The sequence below is a fragment of the Rhodotorula paludigena genome (assembly GCF_050403205.1).
Source record: "Rhodotorula paludigena JCM10292 DNA, Rt_paludigena_JCM10292v1_ctg35, whole genome shotgun sequence".
Lineage (NCBI taxonomy): Eukaryota > Fungi > Basidiomycota > Microbotryomycetes > Sporidiobolales > Sporidiobolaceae > Rhodotorula > Rhodotorula paludigena.
Window position 1 is genome coordinate 114,009 of NW_027481423.1, and position 23,902 is coordinate 137,910.

General features: G+C 63.9%; 9 protein-coding genes across 9 annotated transcripts; 5 read left to right on the plus strand and 4 right to left on the minus strand.

Moving 5' to 3' along the window:
• Nucleotides 1-898: 898 nt before the first annotated feature.
• On the plus strand, nucleotides 899-2,401 carry JCM10292_002974 (uncharacterized protein; the record flags this gene model as incomplete). Its single annotated transcript, XM_076650406.1, has 6 exons — nucleotides 899-920; nucleotides 1,159-1,325; nucleotides 1,481-1,677; nucleotides 1,752-1,919; nucleotides 1,989-2,046; nucleotides 2,270-2,401. 6 exons carry the CDS (start codon nucleotides 899-901, stop codon nucleotides 2,399-2,401), a joined length of 744 nt encoding a protein of 247 aa, XP_076504049.1.
• A 459-nt stretch (nucleotides 2,402-2,860) lies between these two features.
• Nucleotides 2,861-5,540, plus strand: OCT1 (metalloendopeptidase; the record flags this gene model as incomplete). The annotated part of the gene is made up of 4 exons (XM_076650407.1): nucleotides 2,861-2,871; nucleotides 2,978-3,539; nucleotides 3,608-4,862; nucleotides 4,921-5,540. The coding sequence occupies 4 exons, from the start codon at nucleotides 2,861-2,863 to the stop codon at nucleotides 5,538-5,540; spliced, it is 2,448 nt and encodes an 815-aa protein (XP_076504050.1).
• A 161-nt stretch (nucleotides 5,541-5,701) lies between these two features.
• JCM10292_002976 (uncharacterized protein) lies at nucleotides 5,702-7,886 on the minus strand (the record flags this gene model as incomplete). The annotated part of the gene is made up of 7 exons (XM_076650408.1): nucleotides 5,702-6,242; nucleotides 6,465-7,161; nucleotides 7,220-7,293; nucleotides 7,356-7,445; nucleotides 7,508-7,612; nucleotides 7,733-7,740; nucleotides 7,800-7,886. The coding sequence occupies 7 exons, from the start codon at nucleotides 7,884-7,886 to the stop codon at nucleotides 5,702-5,704; spliced, it is 1,602 nt and encodes a 533-aa protein (XP_076504051.1).
• A 1,339-nt stretch (nucleotides 7,887-9,225) lies between these two features.
• On the minus strand, nucleotides 9,226-10,098 carry JCM10292_002977 (Con-6 family protein; the record flags this gene model as incomplete). Its single annotated transcript, XM_076650409.1, has 4 exons — nucleotides 9,226-9,334; nucleotides 9,390-9,589; nucleotides 9,668-9,739; nucleotides 9,862-10,098. The coding sequence occupies 4 exons, from the start codon at nucleotides 10,096-10,098 to the stop codon at nucleotides 9,226-9,228; spliced, it is 618 nt and encodes a 205-aa protein (XP_076504052.1).
• Nucleotides 10,099-10,631: 533 nt separating this feature from the next.
• Nucleotides 10,632-12,251, minus strand: JCM10292_002978 (uncharacterized protein; the record flags this gene model as incomplete). The annotated part of the gene is made up of 3 exons (XM_076650410.1): nucleotides 10,632-11,725; nucleotides 11,790-12,092; nucleotides 12,155-12,251. 3 exons carry the CDS (start codon nucleotides 12,249-12,251, stop codon nucleotides 10,632-10,634), a joined length of 1,494 nt encoding a protein of 497 aa, XP_076504053.1.
• Nucleotides 12,252-13,528: 1,277 nt separating this feature from the next.
• JCM10292_002979 (uncharacterized protein) lies at nucleotides 13,529-15,301 on the plus strand (the record flags this gene model as incomplete). Its single annotated transcript, XM_076650411.1, has 9 exons — nucleotides 13,529-13,543; nucleotides 13,598-13,688; nucleotides 13,756-13,952; nucleotides 14,025-14,202; nucleotides 14,267-14,370; nucleotides 14,481-14,869; nucleotides 14,940-14,993; nucleotides 15,051-15,087; nucleotides 15,251-15,301. 9 exons carry the CDS (start codon nucleotides 13,529-13,531, stop codon nucleotides 15,299-15,301), a joined length of 1,116 nt encoding a protein of 371 aa, XP_076504054.1.
• Nucleotides 15,302-15,632: 331 nt separating this feature from the next.
• On the minus strand, nucleotides 15,633-18,045 carry JCM10292_002980 (uncharacterized protein; the record flags this gene model as incomplete). Its single annotated transcript, XM_076650412.1, has 6 exons — nucleotides 15,633-16,325; nucleotides 16,397-17,018; nucleotides 17,078-17,256; nucleotides 17,315-17,480; nucleotides 17,544-17,732; nucleotides 17,792-18,045. 6 exons carry the CDS (start codon nucleotides 18,043-18,045, stop codon nucleotides 15,633-15,635), a joined length of 2,103 nt encoding a protein of 700 aa, XP_076504055.1.
• A 944-nt stretch (nucleotides 18,046-18,989) lies between these two features.
• JCM10292_002981 (damage-control phosphatase ARMT1 family protein) lies at nucleotides 18,990-21,832 on the plus strand (the record flags this gene model as incomplete). Its single annotated transcript, XM_076650413.1, has 15 exons — nucleotides 18,990-19,106; nucleotides 19,481-19,564; nucleotides 19,629-19,902; nucleotides 19,963-20,037; nucleotides 20,118-20,302; nucleotides 20,371-20,625; nucleotides 20,702-20,777; nucleotides 20,838-20,933; nucleotides 21,013-21,033; nucleotides 21,098-21,127; nucleotides 21,216-21,271; nucleotides 21,346-21,360; nucleotides 21,459-21,599; nucleotides 21,667-21,709; nucleotides 21,774-21,832. 15 exons carry the CDS (start codon nucleotides 18,990-18,992, stop codon nucleotides 21,830-21,832), a joined length of 1,527 nt encoding a protein of 508 aa, XP_076504056.1.
• Nucleotides 21,833-22,727: 895 nt separating this feature from the next.
• On the plus strand, nucleotides 22,728-23,834 carry JCM10292_002982 (uncharacterized protein; the record flags this gene model as incomplete). Its single annotated transcript, XM_076650414.1, has 2 exons — nucleotides 22,728-23,037; nucleotides 23,092-23,834. 2 exons carry the CDS (start codon nucleotides 22,728-22,730, stop codon nucleotides 23,832-23,834), a joined length of 1,053 nt encoding a protein of 350 aa, XP_076504057.1.
• Nucleotides 23,835-23,902: the final 68 nt, after the last annotated feature.

Genomic DNA, 23,902 nt, shown 5'->3' on the forward strand with positions numbered 1-23,902 from the left:
AACCGCGCATGCCTTTTTCTACTGCTCCTGGTGGACGTCTGTACGCCCACCACTCCCTCGGAACCGCCGCACCGAGAGCCGAAAGTTTTCCTCCGTCTCGTGCGATCCATCACGCCTGTCAATGTATGGACGGCACGAGTCGGTACCAGAACGACAGCAGCAGTGGAGCGCGCGCGCATTCGACTCGGCTGTTGGACGAGTCGTTGCATGCTAGCAGCGGCCCGGTTTGTAGCGAGGGTGAGCGCGGGCGCGCTCATGTGTGCTCAAGCATGCGACATGCTCGTCTCGCCACGCGGACACGTTGGACCGGCGAACCCTCTGCCACCTAGAGATCGTCAAGAAGAGACGCCCACCAACGCTCGTGGCTTCTTTGCCTCGCAGCGAGGACGGCGGGAGGGAATGGCACAGGACAGAAAGCGCCAGGCGGGGCAAGACAGGAGCACATCACGCGCGGCACCGGGCCGCAGCTGGACAACATTGCGCGGACTCCGCAAAGCAAGCTGTAGCTCACTCACTCGGGTATGGAACAGGCGTGGAGACGTTGTCGCCATGGAGACGGCAACGACAAGTCGAGAGTGAGGCGGAGCAGCGGATGAAGCGCGACACGGGAACCGGTAGACGCTCAGTCCAACTCGCGCCCATGCTGTGGCTCTGCCAGCGAGACTGTGCGAGTGGCAGACGCGAGACGCAGCAAGAGAAGGAGCAGGCGTTGAGCACGGAGCCACGATGCCGCCGAGGACCGGGAGAAGCGGCAGGACGGCGCGGTTCGCCTGGCTGGCGGGTGCAGGGTGCTGCTGGCCAGCCTGTGCGAGCTACTGCGCGGGAGAGGAGCGAGGGCGGGGCGGAGGTCGAGGGTGCGCGGGCGCGCGCTCGCCCCTTTCCCTCCGTCGACTCCGCCATGGCTATCGCCCCGAGGGCAAGTCCTCGCCTCCCGCGCCTCGCAGAGCCTCCAGCTGACCTCCAGTACCACACAGAACCATAGCAAGGTGTACAAGGTGAACTTCAGCCACCTCCAGCGTTGCTGTCGAGCCGCGAGCTCGTCGAGAAGGACGAGCCGCCGTGCACCTGCTCGAAAAAGTCCCCTTCCCCCGCCCCGCCTGCGCTCGTGCATTCGCCTGCACCGTTTGAATCCTCGCATACGGCGCCAGCACGCGCCAGCCGGCCTGCACGAGGCGCCGTCGCGGTTGTCGGCCGGTGTGCCGCGAAAATTGACGGCGCACGCGCACCGCTCGCACGGCCCCGCTGGCGGGCAGGCTTGGGGCGGGAAACGGAGCATGCACGGGTGCAGGGCGTACGGGCGGATTCGCGCGGCCTGGAGAGGCGTGGTCGGCGCGGCGCGGCGGGGATCGCCTCGTCCGCGCTCTGCCGCAGCTCTCGCGTCGCATCCCGCCTCGACTCGCCCGCGCCTCCCTCGCAACCACGAGCGCCGCCTGCCAGGACTCGATCATGCTGACTCTTTTCCGCTGTCCGTACCCTCTAGGTCCCTCGCCGCCCGTTCGAGTCGGCCCGCCTCGACGCCGAGCTCAAGCTCGCGGGCGAGTACGGTCTCAAGAACAAGCACGAGATCTGGAGGATCGCCCTCATCCTCTCCAAGATCCGCCGTGCTGCTCGTGAGCTCCTCAAGCTCGACGAGAAGGACCCCAAGCGTCTCTTCGAGGGTAACGCCTTGATCCGCCGGTGCGTCTCGTCGTCCCCCGCGCTCCCGCCTTTCCCTGCAACAATGCTCACGCTCTGCGCCCGTGTCTCTGCAGTCTCATCCGCATCGGCGTGCTCGACGAGCAGCGCATGCGCCTCGATTACGTGCTCGCGCTCAAGGTCGAGGACTTCCTCGAGCGCCGCCTCCAGACCCAGGTCTTCAAGAGCGGCCTCGCCAAGTCGATCCACCACGCTCGCGTCCTCATCCGCCAGCGCCACATCCGGTGCGTCTCCTCTTCTCGTGGTTGGCACGAGTGAGGCGGGGCTGACGCCGGCTCCCTTGCGCGCTACAGTGTCGGCAAGCAGATCGTCAACGTTCCCTCGTTCGTCGTCCGCCTCGACTCGCAGAAGGTGCGTCTACTCTACTGTGCTCTCGTGGGGTCGATCCGGACGCTGACCATGCCGTGACTCTCCCTCCGCCTCCTTTCCTCTCCTCCCCTCCTGACCCCGCTTCTTCCCGCGTCGCCTCAACCCTCTCTCTCGGTACACTCGTCACCTACGTGCCTCTTCAACTCGCCGACCACGCCACCCCCCGCGCCCTTCCGCCGTTCCCGTCCCTCGGCGCCCGCTACAGCACATCGACTTCTCGCTCACCTCGCCGTACGGCGGTGCCCGCCCCGGCCGCGTCAAGCGCAAGCGCGCTGCTGCCGCGGCTGCTGCTGCTGGCAACGGTGAGGGCGCGGACGAGGAGGAGGAGGAGGACTGAGCCACTCGCACGGCCTCTTCCGTACTCGCTGTGTTGTGCAATCCTCGTTCCCCGGGAGATTTCCGAGTCCACTGGTCCTGTCTTGGCGGCTCGGTACTGCGCATGCTGGAGCTGTCGAGCACTTTCGAGGAGAGGGCGCGTACTGCCTAGAGCTGTGTTCACGGTACAGGGAGATGCTCGAGGAGGGTGAGCGGAAGCAAGTGGTTGGAAGCGGTCCCCACAACGCGACTCGCGCTCCTTTCGGCTTTCTGTGCATCGGTGTGCTCATTACAGAATGAAGAAGCAGCGGCTCGCTTCAGGGAAGCGCAGGAAGGACCCCCGCCTGCTCGCCGGTGCACCCCACGCACTTCTCGCTCCGACTCGTTCGCTCGCTCGTCTCGCTTCCGCTCTTTCGGGTTCGTGTGCTGCGCCTCCGTCTCAGAGAAGCCTGCTCGAAGCCGAGGTACGTCCTGCCGCGCCATGCAGCTGCTGTGAGAGACTCGGCGACTCGGGTGCGGGGGTAAAGTCCCGCACTCTCGTCTCCGTGCGGTGCAGTCAGCCGTGTCGAGACTCGTGGCTGACGCTCTGTGCCTGCAGAATGCTTCGGTCGGCCCTCTTCCGCGCCGGACGGCGGCGACTCGCACCCTCTCCTCGTCCCCGTGCGGCGCCCCTGCCTGCGCCGCCATGCTCGTGCGGGCTGAGCACTGCCGCGAGGGCGTACGAGCAAGCCGTGCCCTCGCAGCCGCCGCCCTCGCCCAGCGACAAGATCCTGCACCAGGCGTTCGACACGCCCACTTCGTCCTACACCTCGTCGCCCTCGTCCGCCTCGCCGACGGGTCTATTCGCCCAGCCCGCGCTCCTCCACCCGTCCGACTTTCCCCTCCTCGCGCACCGCACGACGCTGCGCGCCAAAGTCCTCGTCGACCGGCTGTGCCGCCCCGCGCCCGCGCCGCACTCGCTCGACGCCGCCGAGCGCGCGTTCCTCGACCGCGTCAAGAACCTCGACCGCCTGAGTGACCTCCTGTGCGGCGTGATCGACCTCGCCGAGCTCGTGCGCAATGTGCACCCCGAGGCAGAGTGGGTCGAGGGCGCGAATGCGGCGTACGAGCAGCTGTGCGAGTACATGAACGAGCTGAACACGCACGTCGGGCTCTACGAGGTGCGTTCAGAGCTTCTGGCTTGTACTGCAAAGCAGCTGGATTGACTCAGCGTGCCCACCACAACCAGGGCCTGAAATCGCTCCACTCGCTCCTCCCGCCCGAAACGCCGCAAAAGTCGCCCGCCCTCTTTGCCGCCTTTGCCGTCGCGACACCTTTCTTGCGTGATTTTGAAAAGTCGGGCATTCACCTCCCGCCCGAGCAGCGGGCCGAGTTTGTCTCGCTCTCGACCGCCATCCTCCAGCTCGGCCGGCGCTTCCTGCAGAACGCCTCGGATCCGGACGCGCGCGAGCCCGTCAAGGTCGCTCGCAAAGAGCTCGAGCGCGCGTTCGGCGCCTCGATGGCGCGGCGGCTCCTGAGCGACGTCCCCGAGTCGCAGCAGGACGTCTACGTCGACGCGACGAGCTGGGAGGGCCGCATCCTCGCGCGGCACCACCCGTCGTCGGCGCTGCGCCGCGAGCTCTACGTCGCCTCGCACTCGGCGCCAGCGTCGCACGTCGAGACGCTCGAGTCGCTGCTCGTCGCGCGCGCGCAGCTCGCGCGCCTCGTCGGCCGCTCGAGCTGGGCCGCCGTCGCGCTCGAGGACAAGATGGCGCAGACGCCCGAGGCCGTGCAGGGGTTCCTCGACGCGCTCGAGCGCCACAACCGCCCGCGCGCGCAAAAGGACCTCGACGTGCTCCGGCGCGCCAAAGCCGCGCACCTCGCGCGCACGGGCGACGGCGGCGGGCGCGGGCGGGACGACGCGCGCGTGATCGAGGCGTGGGACCGCGATTTCTACACCGACCTGAGCGCGACGAGCGAGTCGGCGAGCCCGCTCCCGGACGTGTCGCCCTTCTTCTCGGTCGGCACCGTCTTTGCCGGCCTGTCGCGCCTCTTCACCGCGCTGTACGGCATCCGCTTCGAGGTCGAGGACGTCCAGCCGGGCGAGGTGTGGGCGCCGGGCGTGCGCAAGCTGCGCGTCGTCGACGAGGACGAGGGCCGCATCGGCACCATCTACTGCGACCTCTCGGCGCGCGAGGGCAAGGCGCCCGGCGCGGCGCACTACACCGTCCGGTGCTCGCGCCGCATCGACGACGACGACGCCGAGGGCGACTTTGCCGGGCAGGCGTGGGCAGAGGTCGACGGCGTGCGCGTCGAGCGCGCAGAGCTCGAGCAGGGCCTCGTCGTCGAGCCGGTCGAGTGGCGCGGGCGCGAGGGCAAGCACCAGGAGCCCGTCGTCGTCCTCGTGTGCGCCTTTGGGTCGAATGAGGCGAGCGGCGCGCCTGCCTTCTTGCAGTGGCACGAGGTCGAGACGCTGCACCACGAGATGGGGCATGCGATTCACTGTGCGTTTCCTTCGGCGTCTCTTGAATTTTACCCACAACTGACCCGGCTTCACAACAGCGATGATCGGCCGCAGCGAGTACCACAACGTCGCCGGCACGCGGTGCGCAACCGACTTTGTCGAGTTCCCCTCGGTCCTCATGGAACACTTTGTCACCTCGCCCTCCGTCATCGCCCTCTCGGCCAAGCACTACAACACGGGCCATCCTCTCCCCGACTCGGTCTTCTCTGCGCTGCTCAAGGAGCGCTCGCGCTTCTCGGCGCTCGAGACTTCGTCGCAGATCATGATGGCCGCCCTCGACCAGTCGTACCACTCGGCATCCGTCGGTGACTCGCTCGACTCGACGGCAGCGCTCGCCGAGGTGCAGAAGCGGTACCACGTCATCCCCTACCCCGCTGGGACCGCCTGGCAGACTCAATTCGGCCACCTGTTCGGGTACGGCGCGACGTACTATTCGTACCTGTTCGACCGCGCCATCGCAGCGCACGTGTTTGCCGAAAAGTTTGCCGCCAACCCGCTCTCGCGCGAGCGCGGAGAGGAGCTCAAGCAGGGCGTGCTCCGGTGGGGCGGCGGGCGGGACCCGTGGGAGATGATCGGCGAGCTTGTGCAGAGCGACGTTGTGGCGCGCGGAGGGCGGGGAGCGATGGAAGAGGTTGGCAAGTGGGGCATAGAGGGGTGACACCCTTGCAACATAGACAAGAACCGTACAAAGTGTGCGCTTCCAGACGTGCGAGAGGACCTGCTCTGTGCGATTGCGATGACTGTGAACGAAGGGGTACTGCTTGTGCGAGAGTAAATACTGATGCGAATGACTGTACAACCGAGCTGTGAGACAACGCTCTAAGCGAATATGGGGAGAAGCGCGAGCGGTGCGAGAAGGACGAGCGTCACAGGCAGCGGCAATCGCAGGCCGGCATTCTCCTCGGACCACTGCTTGACGACCGTTCGGTTCAGACTGCGACGCTCATGGCCAGGCAAAGCCAGCTTGAGCGCCCCTGCCGGGTCGCCGAGCTTCTCCTCCCGGAAGATGGGCAGGAGCTGGTCGATGATCTCGAAAGCCCCGAGCAGGTTGAGCGTGGGTGCAGCGGTCGAGCTTGAGCTCGATAAGGGAGCTGACGAGGTCGAAGAGGAAGCTGACGAGGACGATTTGCGTGCAGCCGTGCTGACGGCGTCGCGAGACGAGTCGGTCGACGATGTGATGTTCCGCGCGAGGGTTGCACTTGCTGTGGTCGTTGGCAATGCTTCGTCCACTGTCGAGATGTGCGACCACGGTTGGCGATGCGATGAGCCATGGCTGAGGGTTTCGGTACGATCCTGCCAGCGTGAGCGAGTGCGAGTCGTGCGAGTCCAGGTCGGTCCGGCAGAGACGGTCGCGTTGGTGCTGCAGAGATGCACGTCAGCGATGGCTCGTACAAAGAAACACGAGGCAACGCACGCAGAGGGAGTCAGCTCGGGTGTCGTGGCCCTGCTGGCAGAGCTAGAATGGGGGGGTCTTGAAGTCGACGCGCGCGTCGTCATCTGCTCTTCGTTCGAGGTGGACTCCCTCGTTGGAGCGGGATGGCGTGTAGTAGTCGTCTCGGAGGGTTCTTCGACGGTCGCGGACGTGATTCGAGTGGATGTCGCGGACAATCCTGCGGTGGAAGAGCTGGACGGGCGGTCCGTCGAAATCACCGATGTGTTTTCGGATTCAGACTCGCTCGTCGACGTCGAGATGGAAGGGATCGTGGTAGGCGGCTGGACCCGAGTCATGGTCGTCCGTGTGTGCGGCGACGTTGCCGACGTCGTTGAAACAGCCGAGAGGTCGAAGATGTCGTTCTGAGCGCCGTCATTGGGAAAGCTCCAGCTTGCGTGGTACCCCGGCCGAGCGTCGTTGCCCTGCCACACCACATTAGTTGGCTCATTGTAGGCGTACAGTGGTCGCTTCGCTCCAGCTGCAGGCTCGCACGTTGCATCGTCTTCGGGACAGAAGACGGGGTCGACAGGCGGGAGGAGGGGGCGCGCGAGGTCGTTGTCGACGTCGGTGATTCGGCAGTCGAAGGCCGTCATGTAGAAATTGGCGGTGCCGTTGTTCGCCAGCCACAGCCAGGCGCAGACGCAGTTATCGCCGGTGCAGGTGGGCATACGCTCGGGGATCTCGAACGTCGTGATCCTCTCGCGCACGCAGCGGTGATTGACGCTGAAGACGGCGAGGTCGTCCCAGCCGACTTGCTCGATGTCACTCTTGTCGGCGATAGCCAGAGCGCAGCCCGACAGTAATGAGTCATCGAGCGGACCATCAGGGTCACCAGTGTGGTAAGCGCCTGCAATGGATCACATAAGTATGCTGTCTTTGCTCATGCGGGATCGCATGTGACGCACCGTAATTGTCGGGGCAAGCCGACAATTCTGCATTGCGGTCTGTTGTCTTGTCCCCGTACGATGTCCAGTCAACGCTGTCAAGGGGCCAACGCGTCAGTCGGCGGCCGGGTTTGGCCAACAAGACAAGCCAACACACTGGCAAGCGATCTCGAAGTCGACCTTTCCGCCGGCGGGAAGGTCCATCACGGCGCCGTCCTGCGGCTTGAGCGCCCGCGCCTCTGGTCCTCTGCGACACATTGGGCCTGTCAGCCTCAGCTCATGATCGTCGAGGAAGCTCCGCCCGCGTACCGGAACCACCAGTCATTCTGATTCATAACATCGGGGCCGATGGGGATGACGGGGTCGCCAATGGTATACTCGAAGTCGGGGCCGACACCGTACATTGACGGATGCCTGAAGCGCGCGCACAAGCGTCAGCGAGACGTCCTGAGCGGGTATCGCGGTGCGCGCTCGACAGGACGAGGGCCGGAAGCGACCGCCAGTAGAGCTCAGGTCGGGCGAGGCCAGGCGTACCAGATAGACTATGTGCTCAGGACGTTAGCACGAGAGCGGAGTAGGCGTGGAAGGGCGATGCACGCACCATGTGTGCGTGAACGAACGCGACCTGCGCGACCGTCGAAACCGCAATAGCCGCCCTCCAGGGGCTCGCAGACAAAGCACAGTGCATACTGAAGAAGAGGTTCGCAGCCAGAGAAAGGAAAAGCAGGCAAGAGAAAGCAAGGGAGCGAGCGGCAGACGAGCGAGAGGAATGTGCGTTGAAGTCCTGAGCGGACGCGTCGTTGCCGAGGACATGGCGAGTGGGGAACCGCCGGACCGGAATGCACCTGCCCAGAAGGGCAGATTCGGGAGGCGGACCAAGCGATTCGGACGATGAACGGCTCGGAGATCGCTGTCGCGGTTGTCAACGGACGGAATGTGGAAACGCGTCCCGTCACGCGCGCAACAAGTTGGCTTCGTGCGGCGTGACGCGCGCGTAAGGCTGGGCTTCTAAGCAGGCTCGCGGCGGGGCACGTCGCTGTCCGCGTCGAGCGACATCACGGCGAGCCGAGGGGAGAAGTTGCGGGCAGCGAGTCGCGGAGTCGCCCTCATCAGCGAGAAGAGATTATAACACTATCTGAACGACACTTCGGCCAGACCACTATCCAAGGGCGTTTTGGCCGAGCGGTCTAAGGCGCTAGCTTAAGGTTACTTGTTGACCCGCTAGTCCGAAAGGGCGTGAGTTCGAATCTCACAGACGTCAATACCTTTTTGCAGCTCTGTTGCGCCCTGTCGGTTCTTCTGCATGGGCTCTGCTGAGTCCCGTTCTTTTGCGTACGCCTGCGTGGTGCGCTGAGCACCGGTGGTGGGTACGAGCCCACGTCTCGGCTGCTGAGTAGGCATTCCCTCTTCCGCCTTGCCGCCAGCTTCAACGGCCGGCAACCGAGTCCTACGTGCTCCTCTCGAATGCTTCGAGCCTATCAAGCTGTCCTGAAGCATCAGACTTTTCTGCTTCCCGCGTCAAGATGTCGGGCGACCCGGGGCCGCTTGACCTTCTCAACTCAGTTTATCCTGCTCCGTTGCGACCGCTCCTTCCAGTGCACTAACCTCGAGCTCACGAGCTGACGCGGTCAATTGCTTCCGCTTGGCTTGCTGTCCGGAGCGCTTGAGCTTGTGCCGCCGGAACATTGCGTGAACGATTGTTGTGAGCGGGGAAAGGCGTCGGCAGCGCAGGCGCGCTTTGCAATGCTGAGTGCACGCATGGCAGTACGCAAGAGTAAGGTTGTGCGTCACTTGAGAGGAGGTAGAGGCTCGGAGTGGAGACCGTCCCCGCAAAGGTTCGCCGACCTTTTCTCGCAAGTCTTGCGGTTCGTCACTGCGCTCGGACGTGGCACGAACTTCAATGCGAGGCTACAGTACATCTGAATAAGCGCGACCTACAGCTCGTAACTCGGAGAAAGAGAAAGTGTTCGAGAACAAGCGGACAACCCCTCCCCTCATCGACGACCGACTTGCGCGAGCAAGCTGACCTACGCGTCAGGCTCCTCGCCAAGCTCGCGCAGCTGCTGGCGAATGTGCTCCTTCGTCTGCTCCGAGCGATCGTCGCGGTGGAGGTTGGCCTTGAGACCGCCGATTTTGCTGCAGGGATGGGAAGTCAGAGATGGTCTCAGCGAAGCCGACAGCTAAGACGCACTGGTGCCTGTGGACCTCCTCTTCGTGCGTCTCGCCCTCGTGCGCCTTGTCGCTCGCAAACGCGTGCTGCGTGTGGTGCGCCGAGCTCGACGCGGCCGCCTTGCTATGCGTCGGCGAACCCGACTCCTTCGTGTCGGCGCCCTGTTCGCCCGCCTGAGCGTCATGCGCCGCTTCGAGGTCGTGCAGCATCTGTTCGGCGGACTGACGGACAGGATGGCGGCAAGGGGAAACAGTCAGGCTGCGTCGACGAGCAGAGCGGGGGCAGGGCGGCCAACGTACCTCGCGCGTGTCGTGCGAGAACCTCTTGTTGTGCGACGCAGCCTTGTAGCCGCGGACAACATGGTCGTAGTCCTGGTGGCAGCGCGACCGAGTGTCAGCTCGAAAGGCCCCTCATCTGCACAGAGCGCAGCAGGCTTTTGCAGGACTTGCAAGCAGGTCTGCACAGACTCGGAGAACGGACGAGGAGAGCGCACCTTTTCGGCGAGGATGGTGCCCGACTCGGTGCGCTCGAGGACCTTGTCGCCCTCGACGACGAGCTCGTGGGGTTGCTGAGGAGACGGAGCCATCTCGGTTTCTTCGACGGTGATGTGGATGTAGGTCTGCGAGTCGCACGAGGTGTGGGTCGAGCGGGACGAGGGCACAGTCACGACGAGGTGGGGCGGACAAGGAAGGGCGTGGGAGAGACGGGAAGAGCGCAGGCGGGTCAGCATGGCAGCCCGTGCTGAGGCGGAAGCAGTCTGCACGGGCTCACGGGCAAGGACGAGGCGGAGCGGAAGAGGAGGAAGAAGGACAAGAGACGGCGAGGCGGACGCGTCAGAAGCGGACGGGCGTCATGCAGGGTCAAAGCGCACGCACCGAGTCGGAGGAGGCGCAGCGGCGATGGAGTGGTTTCACAGGAGGAGCAAGACACGCTCAGACCAGCAGCGGAGGGGCGAAGAGCAAGTCGAAGCGGGAAACCAGCACGAGCGAGGTTGACCTTCTCTCCGGAGCCGGTGGCAGCGAGCGAGTGAACGCGGTCGGGCTACACAAGGTAGGGCAAAAGGAGTGAGGCTACAAACGAATGACTCGAGGAGAGCACGCCTAACATGATCCCGTCTAGGGAGGAACAACCAACAATGGAGGAAGAGGAGAAAGGGAGACAGCCGCAGCTCGACTCGCTCCGTCCGGAGGTGCGAGCCAAAGCGCGAACTGACAGTCTGTACACTGCGCGTGGCTTAGAGAAAGGATGAAGCCAGTCGGGCCATCAAGGCGCAACGTAGACCTGGGCGCCGCCGCGCAGGTTAAGTCCGAGGCGTCCGGCGCGCTCGCGCTCGCCCGCATCGGCGAGGCGCATTTCGCCCTTGCCGTGACGCTGGTCCCGCGCTGCAGTCGCCGTCGAGGCGACGAGGGGCCACAGGTCCGGGTCGTGCGAGCACGCGTAGATGAGCGAAGGCGTCGGCGGGATGTACGCCTTGACGGCGCGTGGAGGTGCGCTCGAGATCGGTGCGGCGCCGCCGAGCTGGTACGTGAGCAGCGAGGGCGGGGCCTGCGAAGGCGCCACGTGGATCGGCTGCTTCTTCGATGACGCGAGCAGCGACTCGAAGTCTGTCGGCAGCGCCGGCACGGGCGAAGGCGTCCGAGGCGTCTGCGGGCCCGACGACGTCGACGAGAGAGTCGAGACAGACGAGTGCGACGAGAGCCGAGATGCGCGCGCGCGAGGCGAGTACGACCGCAGCGACTCGCTGCTGCTCCGGGGCGACAGGCCGTCCTCGCGGTCGGACCAGGATGGCGGCCGCGAGCCGCGCGAGTTGGTCGACGCCGTCGAGATCGTCGAGCGACTCTGCCGGAGAGTCGGGCGACGCGATTCGGTCGCGAGCGGCGCCATGACGAGCGAGTCGGACGACGGTGCAGGCGGCGAGATGCGGGAGCGAGACATGGGCGGCATGCCCCCCTCACCGTAGTATGCCGGCGTGATGCGCTTGCCAAGGTCGACTATCTCGGTCTCTTCGACATCGTCGTACTCGGCGAGAGGGCGGTACGGCCGGCGGGCCGCAACTTCGTCGCGCCGCGGGTCGTCCTGCAACCGGCGCGCCACGCCGTCCGCGGTCGTGTCGTCGCACCGAGCAGGGACCTGCACTGTCGGCGTTTCGATCTCGGTCGGAGACGGGTAGGCGTGTTCGGGCTTGATCGCCTGCGCCGCCGGCTGGACAAGCGGGCCGAGGAGGCAGATGAGCTCGTCCTCGGTGAAGCTCAGGTCGAAGTTGAGGATCGTCAAGAGCTGGCGCTCCATCAAGTTGACCTCGGCCGCCGTAAAGTGCACCGCGTACTTGACCCAGTGCTTGTTCTGCGGCGAAGAGTCTGGTCATACGAGCAGGATCGGATCAGTTTCAGCTCAATCAAGTCGAACGAGAATGCGGCTCACCGTTGAGGTACTTGGCCGCAATGATGAGTGCCGCGAGGAAGACACGGTGCCGGGTCGTGTGGCAGCCGCGAGCATGGCTCGGGAGCCGCTCCCGCAGGCGCTCGAGGTAGACCAACGTGCACAGCAGCGTCGGTACGTGGCAGCGCGACTTGCGCACGATCGACTTGATGAAGACCTCGAGCGACGGCAGCGCGTCGTTCTTGGTGTATGCGTAGTCGCCGCCGGGAGTGAGCGGAGGCGTCGGGAGAGGCGATGGAGGCGGGCGGCACTTGACCGAGTCCATCGTCTTCTCGGCGACATACGCTGCAGGGAATGGATCAGCTCTCTGCCGCTAGCGCTAGAAGAGGAGACATGACAAGACGTACAGATCATCGAGCTGGTCAGAGGCGAGCGCATGAGCTTGATCAGCGCCGGGTCATGCAGGTGCTTGGGCACGAGCGAGCCGGCATGGCAGCGAGGCATGATGACAATGCTTTGTCGGCGTGATTAGGGCTGCACAGCAGCTGGAAGCGCGGTAGGCTGAAAGGAGTGTAGGCGAAGGCGTCGATCCGGGACGCCGAGGCTGGCTGATCCTGCGACTCGAGTGCACGGCACGGTCGCTATCGAGTCTTGCCCAGCAAGAGTGCAAACAAGCGGAAGCGCAGATAGCAGCGAGGAGGGGAGAGGCGAAGAGAGGATGGAGTAGCCGGAGGCGGCTGTGCGGCGGGCGCGGCGCTCGCCTGCCAGCCATACGAAGAGCCATCACGAGCAGAAAAAAGGCGAAGGTTCCGAGAGTTTCGCGGCGCCCGGGGCTTGCCCACCGGTCCAAACGCACCGCTCGAACGCGGTGAGCAAAGCGGCAGCGAGGCGGTTGGCTGGGCGCCAGCTTCGACGAACTCGGAAAATTGAGCAGTCCGTTCCGAGAGCGTGCCTGCCACACATTCAGCAGCCCGCCCGCAAACGTGGTCGAGGCGCAGTTCGGTCGCCGGCCATCCCTGCCGGAGGTGGAAGGCGCGTGGACCGTGGCGAGATGAGCGGGCCCGCGCCCGTTCTCCTTCGCCATCGAGGCGGCAAGCAGGACACTCGGTGCTCGGCTGACGCACAGGCGCATTGCATAGCAGCACGAGTACGCCGGGTCGACGAGCGAGTCGCGATGAAAGCGGAAGTCGACGGCTGAGGAGGCGGGTCGACGGCGGCGGCTAGGCTTGGAGCGCCTCGAAACGGCAAGGAAGCGGGCCCGCCGGCCCAGCTCTGATCTACCCGTGCTCCATTCATCCCGGAGATGATCGCCTTGCCCGAGGATCGCGCTGCCTTCATCGCCTGCCCGCCTTCGAACCAAGTTTGAGCGCGGCGTGGCTGTCCGAGCGCTAGTCTAAGTTGGCGCGTGCAGAGCCAGAACAGATTGACTACTGCAGGCCGCTATGACGCGCGGGCTTGCTCCTCGCGCTGCGAAAGAGACGGTCCGAGGTGCAAGGGGGAGCGAATTGACGAGGCGGCGGTGCAAGTCGTGCTTTCGGTTCAAAGTGCGAGCGAGGCAAACGTTCACGAGGGTTACTGTGGCGTATAGCACGAGTCGTACAGCGTCGAACAATGAGGCGGTGCAATCCGGATCGCCCCACTCGGGACGATCCCGTCTCCTTGCTTCGCTCTTCGTCCCTACACCGCGCTTGCAGGGCTACTGTTGCTCTTGGACTTGCTGCCTACTGCCTCGCTCGCCCGCCGCACACTTCGCTCCGCTCATCGCTCCGACTCAGCCAGACATGGCGCGTCCTCGTGTCCTCGTGTCCCGTCCCGGAGACACGGCCAAGTGCTGACGCGGGTCGCTGCAGGGTCTCGCCGCCAAGCTTGCTGCCGCTCAGGCGAACCAGGGCCAGTACGGCTCGCCGTATCCGGCACCTGCCGGTGCGCACGTCCAGCAAGGTCCGTCGTTCCGCTCGCTTGGCACGTTCATCCCGCCAGGGCACTGACTCGTCGGCTCCTGATCCAGTTTACGCCCCGCCGCCCCCTCAGCAGGGTCAGTACGGCCAGCAAGGAGGGTATGCCCCTCCGCCTGGCCCGCCGCCCGCCCAGCATGGAGGGTACGCTCCCCTGCCGCCGCAGCAGCAGCCGGCCCGTCCAGCGTTCGACCCGACTCGCGATGTCGCAACGATCCTGCGCATCCTCGAGGATGGGGTCAAGGACCAGGTACGCACGCTAGCGCGCGCTTACCGGCGGAACTCACCGTCGAGGGATCAGTGCTGAATGGACGATCAGCAGAACCTCTCGCACTTCTACAAGCCGGGCTCCCTCCAGCCTATCGCGCAGCGCATCGCTCAGACGGGCGCACTCGCTACGATTGCGCAGAACTGGCAGCTCCCGCTCGAGATCGCCATGGACATGGCCCGCCTCGCTTTGTTCGACACGATGCTCCTCTGTGACGACTCTGCCTCGATGTGTGCGCTCTCCTGGCCCTCTCGCCTACCGAAGGCGCGAGACCTGACCCTGACTTGGCTTCGCAGCGTTCGCCGAGAACGGGTCGCGCATCGATGACCTGAAGCTCGTTCTCAGCAAGGTTTCTCTTGCTGCTGGGCTTTTCGATTCGGACGGCATTGATGAGTCTTTAGTCTCTTTCTCTGGTGCTTGGCCCGCATCTCGTCCGAGTTGCCGGCTATGCCGTCTTTTCGACCGTCAAGGCTTGTGCCCGCAAACAGCTGACACTCGCCGACCGCACAGATCCGCTGGCTCAACAGCAAGAAGGAAGGCAACAACATCAATTCCGAGTCGCAGGCGCTCGAGCTCGTCTCGCGCATCAAGTTTGACCGCGCGACCCCGCTTGGCACCTCGCTCCGCGACAAGATCCTCGAGCCACTCGTCTATAAGAAGGTCAAGAAGAACACGCTCAAGAAGCCAGCGCTCATCGTCATCATCACGGACGGTGCGCCGACGGGTGAGCCGCGCGACAAGATCGTCAAGGTCATCCAGGAGAGTAAGGCTATTCTCGGCAAGACGCCCTACACGCCCGACGCCGTCTCGTTCCAGCTGGCCCAGGTAGGCAACGACGCCGAGGCGCGCGACTTCCTCGAGTGGATCGACAAGCACCCGCAGATCGGCTCGCTCGTCGAGTGCGTCCTGTCTCGAGGCCTGAGCTCTGCCGCTCGTGCCGCACTGACAATGTGGTCCCTCTCTCTCCAGCTGCACGAGCAACTACGAGCAAGAGTGCGACGACATGGCCAAGGGCAACCCGCCGTGCGCTTTCTCGCTCTCCTAACTTGCTCGCTTCGCGCTGACCCACCCACCGTGCAGCGTCCATCTTACGCCGACCCTCTGGCTTGCCAAGCTGGTGCGTCTTCGCGCTCCTAACGCCTTCGCAGAGAACCCCGGGAGAAAGCTGACGACTTTTCGCCCTCCTTCCGCCCTCTGCGACTTGGTCCGTCACGCAGCTCGTGCGTTGCCCAATTCCTCCGTCCGATCCGTCTTCCCGTACTGACACCGGCAACTTACAGCTCGGACCCATCCACTCGGCGTATGACGCTGCCGACGAGGGCAAGAGGTGAAGAGCCTGTCGAACCCTCCAGCAGGAGAAGGAATGACTCCCGATCCCGCCGTGCTGTCCTCGACGACTACCAGTGTGCCAGAAACAGCCTTGTCATCACTATCGTACCATCTTGTTTCACTACATCTCGTTTGCCGTCATTCCAAGCATGCAGCTGCGAGCGACACGTGTCACTGGCGGAGGCGAAGGTCGGGGGAACAATGCGATGCAGAGGGAGACATGGAGGGGAGGGGTACAGCCGAGGTGAGCTCCGACAACAATATACGGAACAACAGGATGCGGAAATGCTGCGGAATGGAAGCTATGCAGAGGACGGAGCGAAACAGCCCTGTCTAATCCTCCCACGCCTCTTTACGCCGTGCGGAATCTATGTCAGCGCTCCCGCCCTGCATTGACCTGCCACCGAAAGAAGGCGACATGATCATCGGCGCCGAGCCATAAACCTCGAGCGGGCTCTCGTCGCCGAGGGCCGTCACTTCCTCGTCAACCTCCTCCTTGTGCGTCACCTCGACGGCAATCGAGATCGCTCCGTCAAAGTTGACGGTAGGCGCATGCGACAAGCGCCTCGCACGGCGGTGCGCCGACTCGCCGCTGGTTGTCCCGACGCCGCCGCTCGATGCGCCGAGGCTGAGCCCGAGCCCGCGCCCAAATGTCGTCCTCCCGCTCCGCAATTGCTTTGAGTGCACGGGAGACGGCGCGAGACGCGTGGTGCGCGCGCCAGGAGAGGCGACCGCGCCGCAAATCGAGCGGTCGCCGCCATCGACGGGCGCAGCGCTCGCGACCGACTTGCGCTCGCGCGCCTCGTACCGCTCGCGACGCCACGACTGCCCGACAACGAATTTCCACTCGATCCACGCGTGCACGGTCTCGGCAATGCTGAGCCCGACGGTGCAAATCCACAGCGGGACGGTGAGGACCGCCTCCTGCTTGGACCAAGTCATCTTGCGCCAGTTGCGCAGCGTCGGAGTCGACCAAATGGCGTAGATCGAGAGCGACGTGGCGATGACAATGACGGTGACACCAATCTACACGCGAAAGACGGAGGGACCGTCAGACAAATCCGCAACTAAAGCAACACGACCGCACAAGGACGCACCGCAAGAAGCTCAGTCTCCGCCTTGATCAGCGCCGTGATACGACTCGCCATCTGCTGCTCAGGTGCGCCTGTCGCCGCAGCCTCGACGTCGCCAGCCATCTCGACGACCTGCGCCCGCGTCGGGACTGGTCGAGGCGAGCGCAGCTCGATGCCCGTCTCTGGGTCGTGCGTGACGAGGCGCGGCGAGGACTGCACTCCCTGCGTGTTGGACGGCGAGAAGGGTATGGCCGGCGTTTGCAGAGATGGCGCAGGTGGTGTCCCCTTGTCCAACGCTGGGTTTGGGCCGACGTCTCGAGGCAAGGGCGGGAGCGTGGCAAGCGCCAACTCCGGATCGAGGACGTGCGACGCTAGGGTAGGCGAAGATGATGCCGTAGAGGGCTTCGAGCCTTCTCCGAGCAGCGGCTCGTCTCGCACGTCGCACTGCGGTCGAGACCGACAAGTTGCGACGGGATCTTGCGCCATTGATACTTGCGTCATGTCGAGGTGAAGCACGGCTGGGAGCTGAGCGAGTTGGACATTGATGGTGCGGCGAATCATCCAGACGAAGCTGAACATGCCGAAATTGACGAGAATGAGGAGGACGGGAAGCACGGCAGCGCCGATGCACATGTTCGAAGCGGTACTGTGGGTGCAACTTGTCAGTCTAGCTGGTCGCACAAAGACCAGGCTTCCGAAACGCACTTGTAAAAGTCGCGCGAAGCAACGAAGTATCGACGGAGCAGCCCAATCAACTCGCCGAGGCGATCGTCTGGTATCCCTCCGCCAGTCCACTGCTCCGCATCAAGCTTGAGCATGTCGGTGAGGACGTGATACTGGCGCCACATCTCGCTCGCTGCGACGCCTCCGACCGACGAAAGCGTCTGAATGGAGCAGATCAGCGTGATTCGACATGGACGAAGCGAGGGACGAGCGACACACGATATGCACTGCAAGGGCAGCCAACCCGCCTCCGAGGAAGAGAGCGTGTTCGAGCCAGACTGGCATGGTCCCACAGCTCCGCTTCTTGACTCGTCCGCCCGCTTTTGACCGGAGGAAGGTGCGAGAGCCGCTCTCGATCTGGAGGTATGCCTGGAATGTTGCCCACCTGCGCTGGCCTCCACGTTAGATCGCCGTATAGCAAATTGCATATTGAAGGATCTGAACGCACGAGAGCAACCACGCGGCAGCGTAGACAGGAGCCCAGATCGTATAGCTCCACTTCGAGATGTCCTCGTGGTACTCGCTTTCCCGCTGTGAAATGCAGGCGACGTATAGGGTGTAGACATTCCCGAAGAAGACGGGAAACAGGGCGATGCCCGCCAGGCCGCACAGAACGAAGTGGTTGCTCATGATGTGCCTGCGAGACTGGTCGTCAGCGAGACAAGTCTGTCGACAGAATATTGTCTTTATGCACACCTGCCACCATCACCGCGTTCGGCCAGCTTGAAGAACCAGATCCGTCGGCCCGTCAAACGGTAGGACCACGCGTGCAACGCAAAGTTGCCTGCGCTTGTCACGAGCAGGAGAATGGTCGTGATGAAGAGGACGATCAAGCGGGCGCGAAAGCCGCTCGGGTCCGACGGCATCGGGACAGTCATGTCGTGCAACAACTCGAGATAGAATTTGTAGGGATTGGCCCCGACCGGCGGGTTCGGCAGGGCCGACGACATCTGGACGGTCGAGCAGTCGGGTCACGGCTGAGGAAGAGGGGTTGCCGGTCTGGAGCTTGATCTTCTACCGTCTGGTTCTGCCTTGCGCCGCTACCTCAGGCCGCTCCAGCGCGCCGCGTCGAGATGACAGGATGTGCGCACGTCGAGGCGGCGATCGCAGAGCTCGCTCCGTGCCGCCTCGAGTAGGCGTACGCGATGCACCGACGCGCCGATCCACGCCCTCTAGAGACTCCTGCAGAGCAGAGCTCTCACGGCCGCGAGCGAGGAGGCACAGCTGTGCGAGGAGCAGCAGCGGCGAGTCGAGAGAGCTCGGGGCTGCGAACGGTCCGGCGTTGGTTCAGCGTACCGGAACCGCAAGGTGCCGGCCGGCGCCCGAGATCAGCAGAGTTTCGGGTGCAGATCGCACTTTGAGCAGAATGAGGAAATCTCCAGAGCCGAACGCTCGAGGAGGCGAGGCCATTTCGCACGTGGCCGTGGCGGCGGCTTCGCGAGACCCTGCAATCCGCTGCGGTAGCTGCTTGCGCGTTGTCCAGCGACTCGCGCTTTCGCGTGGATGCGAAGCAGCGGCATGAATGGACAGGAGAAGAATACGCGCGCATCTCTTCCTCCGGAGACAGGAGTCATGTCTCGGTCGGCGGTCAACCCTGGTGCCGGTGCTCGTCGAGTGCGTCCATTCGACCGCGACGCTGCTGCCCGAAATATGTGCTCGGTCTTGCGCTGTGCAGCGCACACTCGTCGAAGCTGTGTGACCTGGATTCTTTTCACTGGCGTCTCTGATTGGCTGAGAGTCCATCCATCTCCGATCGAACACGTTGCCCGCCCGACCCCAGCGTCAGGAGTTATCCCTCGGCGGGGACCAAGGGCGGCCCGCGACTCCCTCCGCTCTCTCCTTACCTTCCGCCCAGGTTCTGCTTCCGCCGCTCGTTCCCAGTGCTGCTGCAAGAATGGCCGAAGCTTCCACTGTCGTCGACCGCACGCATCCGAGTGCGCAAGCACCCAAGAAGACGACTCTCCAGCTCGCCAACCTCCCGCCCAAGCAGCAGGGCTTCGGCGCACAACTGGTGCGTAGCCCGGACTCTTGCTCGACCAATGCGCTGGAAGCTGCGCGCAACGCGTGCCGCTTTGGCGATTGCTGCAGTGACGATGGTTCACCGTGATCGGAACTTCTGGTCGTTGGCAAGGCGTCACCGCACCTCCTTTCGAGTGCTTGTAGTCCGAGTCGCCTTCAGACGCTCTAAAATACCTGGCCAGGGGACTGCCGGCGCCGGAAGAGGTTTCTGGTGTTGCCCGACCCCGACCCTCACCGGCATGTTCTTGGGCGATCGACCAACAAACGGCGACCTTTTCTGCATTTGCAGCGTGTCTGACAGCATGCGACGGTGACAGCTGGTGAAAGCCGCCGCTGACAGTTCACCTTCTTCCACCCGCTATACAGTACCCGCGCACCCCCTCCCGCGTCGACCCGAACAACCCTCCTTGGCCCGCGTACCGCGGCTACCATGAGTACTCGTTCGCTCACGTGCGTGCTTCGATGTCCGATAGTCGGTGAAGCCGTGCAGCTGAATTGACAAGCCTCTCCGTAGGCTACGATGGGCGTCCGTCTCCCGACCATCCTCGGCAAGGCCATTGACGATGTGGTCAAGACGCTCAACGACGAGTACGAGGAGGAGCGTGTCGTCGACCTCACCGAGTGCATTTCGCGCATGGAGGACCTCATGGACGACCTACAGGGCAACTCGAAGCTCCGCCCCATCATCGACGATGGCGAGGGCGACATTCCTTTGTGGAACAAGGAGATTGCTCGCTACTTCCGCGGCAAGGACTTCATGAACGCCCCGTGGCTGTTTGCCGAAGCTTGTGCGCGCCGTGCTCTGTCGCTTCCTGTTGCCCGAGGCTGACGCGCTTGCATTTTCGCAGACAAGTACCGCCGCATGCACGAGTGCTTCTCCCTGTCCAAGTACTGGAAGTCGTACGACGTCTTCTTCCGTCAGAGTGCGTTGTCTCTTTACCTTACTACGTGACGCGCAGCGAGACTCGTCCTGAGTGGCTGACATTCTGTTCTTGTTTCGCAGAGTGCGAGACCTTCTCCCGCTCTGGCGACGCCGTCTTCGAGCTCTCGACCCGCTTTGCCGAGCCGTTCAAGCAGGCCGACGGCGCCACGGCGGCAGAACAGCTCGAGGCTAAGCGTCTCATGTTCCACGAGCTCACCCAGATCTGCCTTTGGGGTAACTCGACCGACCTGTCGCTTCTCATCAACGTGAGTGTCCGGTGTCGCCTCAAGGCCGAGCGAGAGCGACATGCGGCTGACTCGGCTCACTGGCGCAGATGACCGAGGAAGACATCAAGAAGCTGCAGTCGACGGGCGGCGACCACCTCGCCGCGACCGAGCAGAACATTCTCGGCAACGACCTCGCCAAGATCTGGGAGTACGTTTCGTCGGACCGCTTTGGCACGAAGGAGAAGGGCGGCCGCCTGGACTTTGTGCTCGACAACGCCGGCTTCGAGCTCTATTGCGACTGCGTCTACGCCGACTGGCTCATTCAGAGCGGGCTCTGCAGCCAGATCCGCTTCCACGGCAAGGTGAGCATCGCTCCGGCCGCCTTGGAAACCAGCGCCCCCCGATTCGAACCTGCTCTGACCAAGCTCTTGCTCGCAGCGCTTCGCCTGGTTCGTCTCCGACGTCACGCGCCAGGACTTTGACTGGCTTCTCAACTCGATGGTCTACGGCCACCGTGCGTCATTGCGCTCTCCGGCCTTCGTTGCGCGCGTTGACACATGGTTTTTCCACGCAGTCTTCCCGAACGCCTCGGACTCGGACCTTGCCTCGCTCAAGAAGCTCGGCCTGCGCTGGAAGGAGTACGTCAAGAAGGGCCAGTGGGTGTACGAGCGTGCGTCAAGACCTTTCATCGCGCCTCCCCAAGCATGGCCTTTTCTGCGATCGCCTGCTTACTCCATCCACCCACACAGAGCACTCGTTCTGGATCACGGGTAGGCTGTCTTCTCGAAGCTCGCTGCTCCGTGAGATGGTATCTAATCTTTTCGCGAATCGCAGGCTACACGTACTGGCAGCTGCGCGACGAGGGTACGTCTATCTTGCTCGGCCTCTCCTGAGAGAAGGCCTGCGCTACGACTTTGGCGTGCAGTCGGCTAACCTGGGCCTGCCGATCTAGCACCCGACCTGTTCATCCACCTCGCCGACTCGGACCTCGTCGTCTTCAAGGGTGACGTGCGTTTTTCTCCTTCCTTTCGCCCTCGACCCCGCCGGTATCTTGTGCTGACACGAAGATTGCGAATTCGCAGCTCAACCACCGGAAGGTGCGCTGACTTCCGCGACACTGCGCACAGACGCCCCCGCGGCTCTCGCCAACTTCCTTGCTGACGTCTCCGAGCGCTGCTTGTATCGCACCGCACAGCTCACGATGGACTGCCACGTTCCGAGCGAAACGCCCTTCCCCGTTGCGATCGGTCCTTTGGCGACGGAGCCTGGCACGCCGCCCATCGTCTCGCTCCGTACCGTCAAGTCGGATGTCGTCTGCGGCATCCCTGCGGGCAAGGTATGTTTCCAAATGATGCTTTCGTGCGCCCAGGAGAGACCACTGACTGCGGCTCCCGGATCTGCAGGCGGACCAGCTCGACAAGGACGAGCCCGGCTGGAAGATCTCGGGTGCGTCGCCACTCATGCGAGCGTGGCTGCCCGCGCATCCTGAGCTGACTTCTCTGGCACACAGGCAAATACGCCGTCGTGCTCCTCAGCGAGGGCAGGAAGGGCGAGCCGATTCAGTTCTAGAGCCTACGCGTAGCCCGGCTTCGGGCATACACGCCCTTCTCGCTTGTGGTTGACCCGCCCTCCAACTGATGTAGTAGTGATGTGCCTACGATACAATCGGTGAACCGGTTCATGTACAAGCTGCCGGTTGAGAGCGAAGCACGGCGGTTTAGGAAGGTCGAGTCGCTCGTGGCGAGGACTCTGCGCGACGATCTCGCCATACTGGCCAAAGCGAGTATGCTAGCAAGCACGACTCGCTTTCCGCCGTCCGAGGTCATGAGGCGACAAGCTGCGAAGTTGAGGACGGTCGCCGCTCAGCTCTCGCCGCTCAGCTCCGCTCGCCGAAGACGACGCAGGAACCGGGCGCGTTTCGGGCGGCTCGGGGCATGACGACTGCGAGAAGTATTGTGCAACCCGGGAGGAAGCCGAGGCCGCGTGCGACGAAGGTGCGCGAGCGGAGTGTCCACGATGAGGAGGTGAAGGGGAGGATGACAGCGTCAGGCGCAGAGTGCTGAGACAGGCGTGGGTAGAGCAGGCGCCTGCTTTGCCTGAGCGGAGACACTGCACAGTGCTGAGTGGAATGCGCTGGCTGCACAGACACTGCCTCGTCCTCCTCGTCCCCTGCCGTAGCGTCCGCTCGCTCACGAGACGATGAGGCGACGACGCCGCGGCTGGGGCACGCAAGCTTCGCCGTCTTATCGCCACGCGAGTGTCGTCTCCTCTCCGCTCCGCCGCGCCTCTGTCCGAGCGGGGGCCTGAGCGGGCAACTCGGTCGCCTCCTGTTCGCCCTTCGCATCCTCGTCAACTTGGTCCTACGTGCGCTTCGTTCGCCTGGCTCGCTGCGTGACCTACTCTTGACTCCCTCGCTTGCTTCTTCACTTGCTCGTTTGCTCTCGAAGTCCGCTGCGTTGTGCCAATGTCGCTCGCCGTCCCAACTCCTTCCGTCTGCGATTCTGCCTCGTCGAGACCGTCGACGAGCCACGCCTCGTACTTCTCGATTGTCTCTCACTCCACGGCCACTACGTCGCCCGAGGAAGCGACTGCGCTTCTGCCACCTACGCTGCCGCCGCTTGACCCGGCAACGAAGGCCTCGACGATTCGCCTCCCCCTCCAACTGCCGGCTCCTCCTGCCGACCTCCCCGACGTCGATCTCTCGACGCTCACAGTGGATGACGAGCTCGAGGATGCGCCCGTCGGGTTTGCCGTCGGCAAGCTACGCCAGATGGGTCAGTCCGTCGATTTGCGGTAATCGTGCTGATAACTGACAGGTTCACGCGCAGGCCCCTCTCTCCTGCTTTCGACCACTGCAACCTGCCTCCACATTGCGCCTGGACCGACGTTGCCCCCCTATCTCGAGGTCACCTTCCCCGATTCGCCTTCCGCCGGTCCTTCCCTGTACCTCCCCTCGCACGTTCTCGCCATTCACTCATCCGACTCGCCGCGTACACTTCTTCTTCCAGTACACGGCCTCCTGTTCGCATCGATGTCGGCACCTCTGTCCATCCTCAGTTCGCGACCGGAGAAGCAGCTGCCGCACCCTTCGCTGCCAAGCACGCCGCGTCCGACGCAATCGAGCGCCTATCTCCCCGTCGTCGAGCTCACGCTGGCGTCGGTGTCGGCATTCCCGCTCCTGCAGGGCTGGTTGTACCTGCGCTCGCCGGCCATCCTCCTCTCCTCCCTCCTTCCTCAGCCGCCGACGCCCGCTTGCCCCACCCCTTCCTCTCTGTCGCACCTTCTCAATCCTTCGCCGCCGACCACCGCCGCACCGATCGCGACGCCCTCTTCCCAGTCGCTCACCGTCTCGCTGTCAGCCCTCCCCTCCTCGAAGCTCCTCAAGCACATCCACCTCGTCCACGGCCTGTGGCAGGACGTCGTCGCGCTCCAGATCGCGGACGAAGAGCTGTGGAAGGCGATGGGCATCGCGTGGCGCGTGCTCATTGGCGCCCTCGGAGCGAAGGAGGGTGAGCGGAGGCGCAGGGGCAGGACGGCCAGCAGCGGAAGCGAGGGCGAGGTTGGCGTCTGAGTCGGATGCGCGCAGGTCGTGGTCGTTGTTGTTGTAGCACATTTGCTTCTGGCCTCTCGAAACGCAGT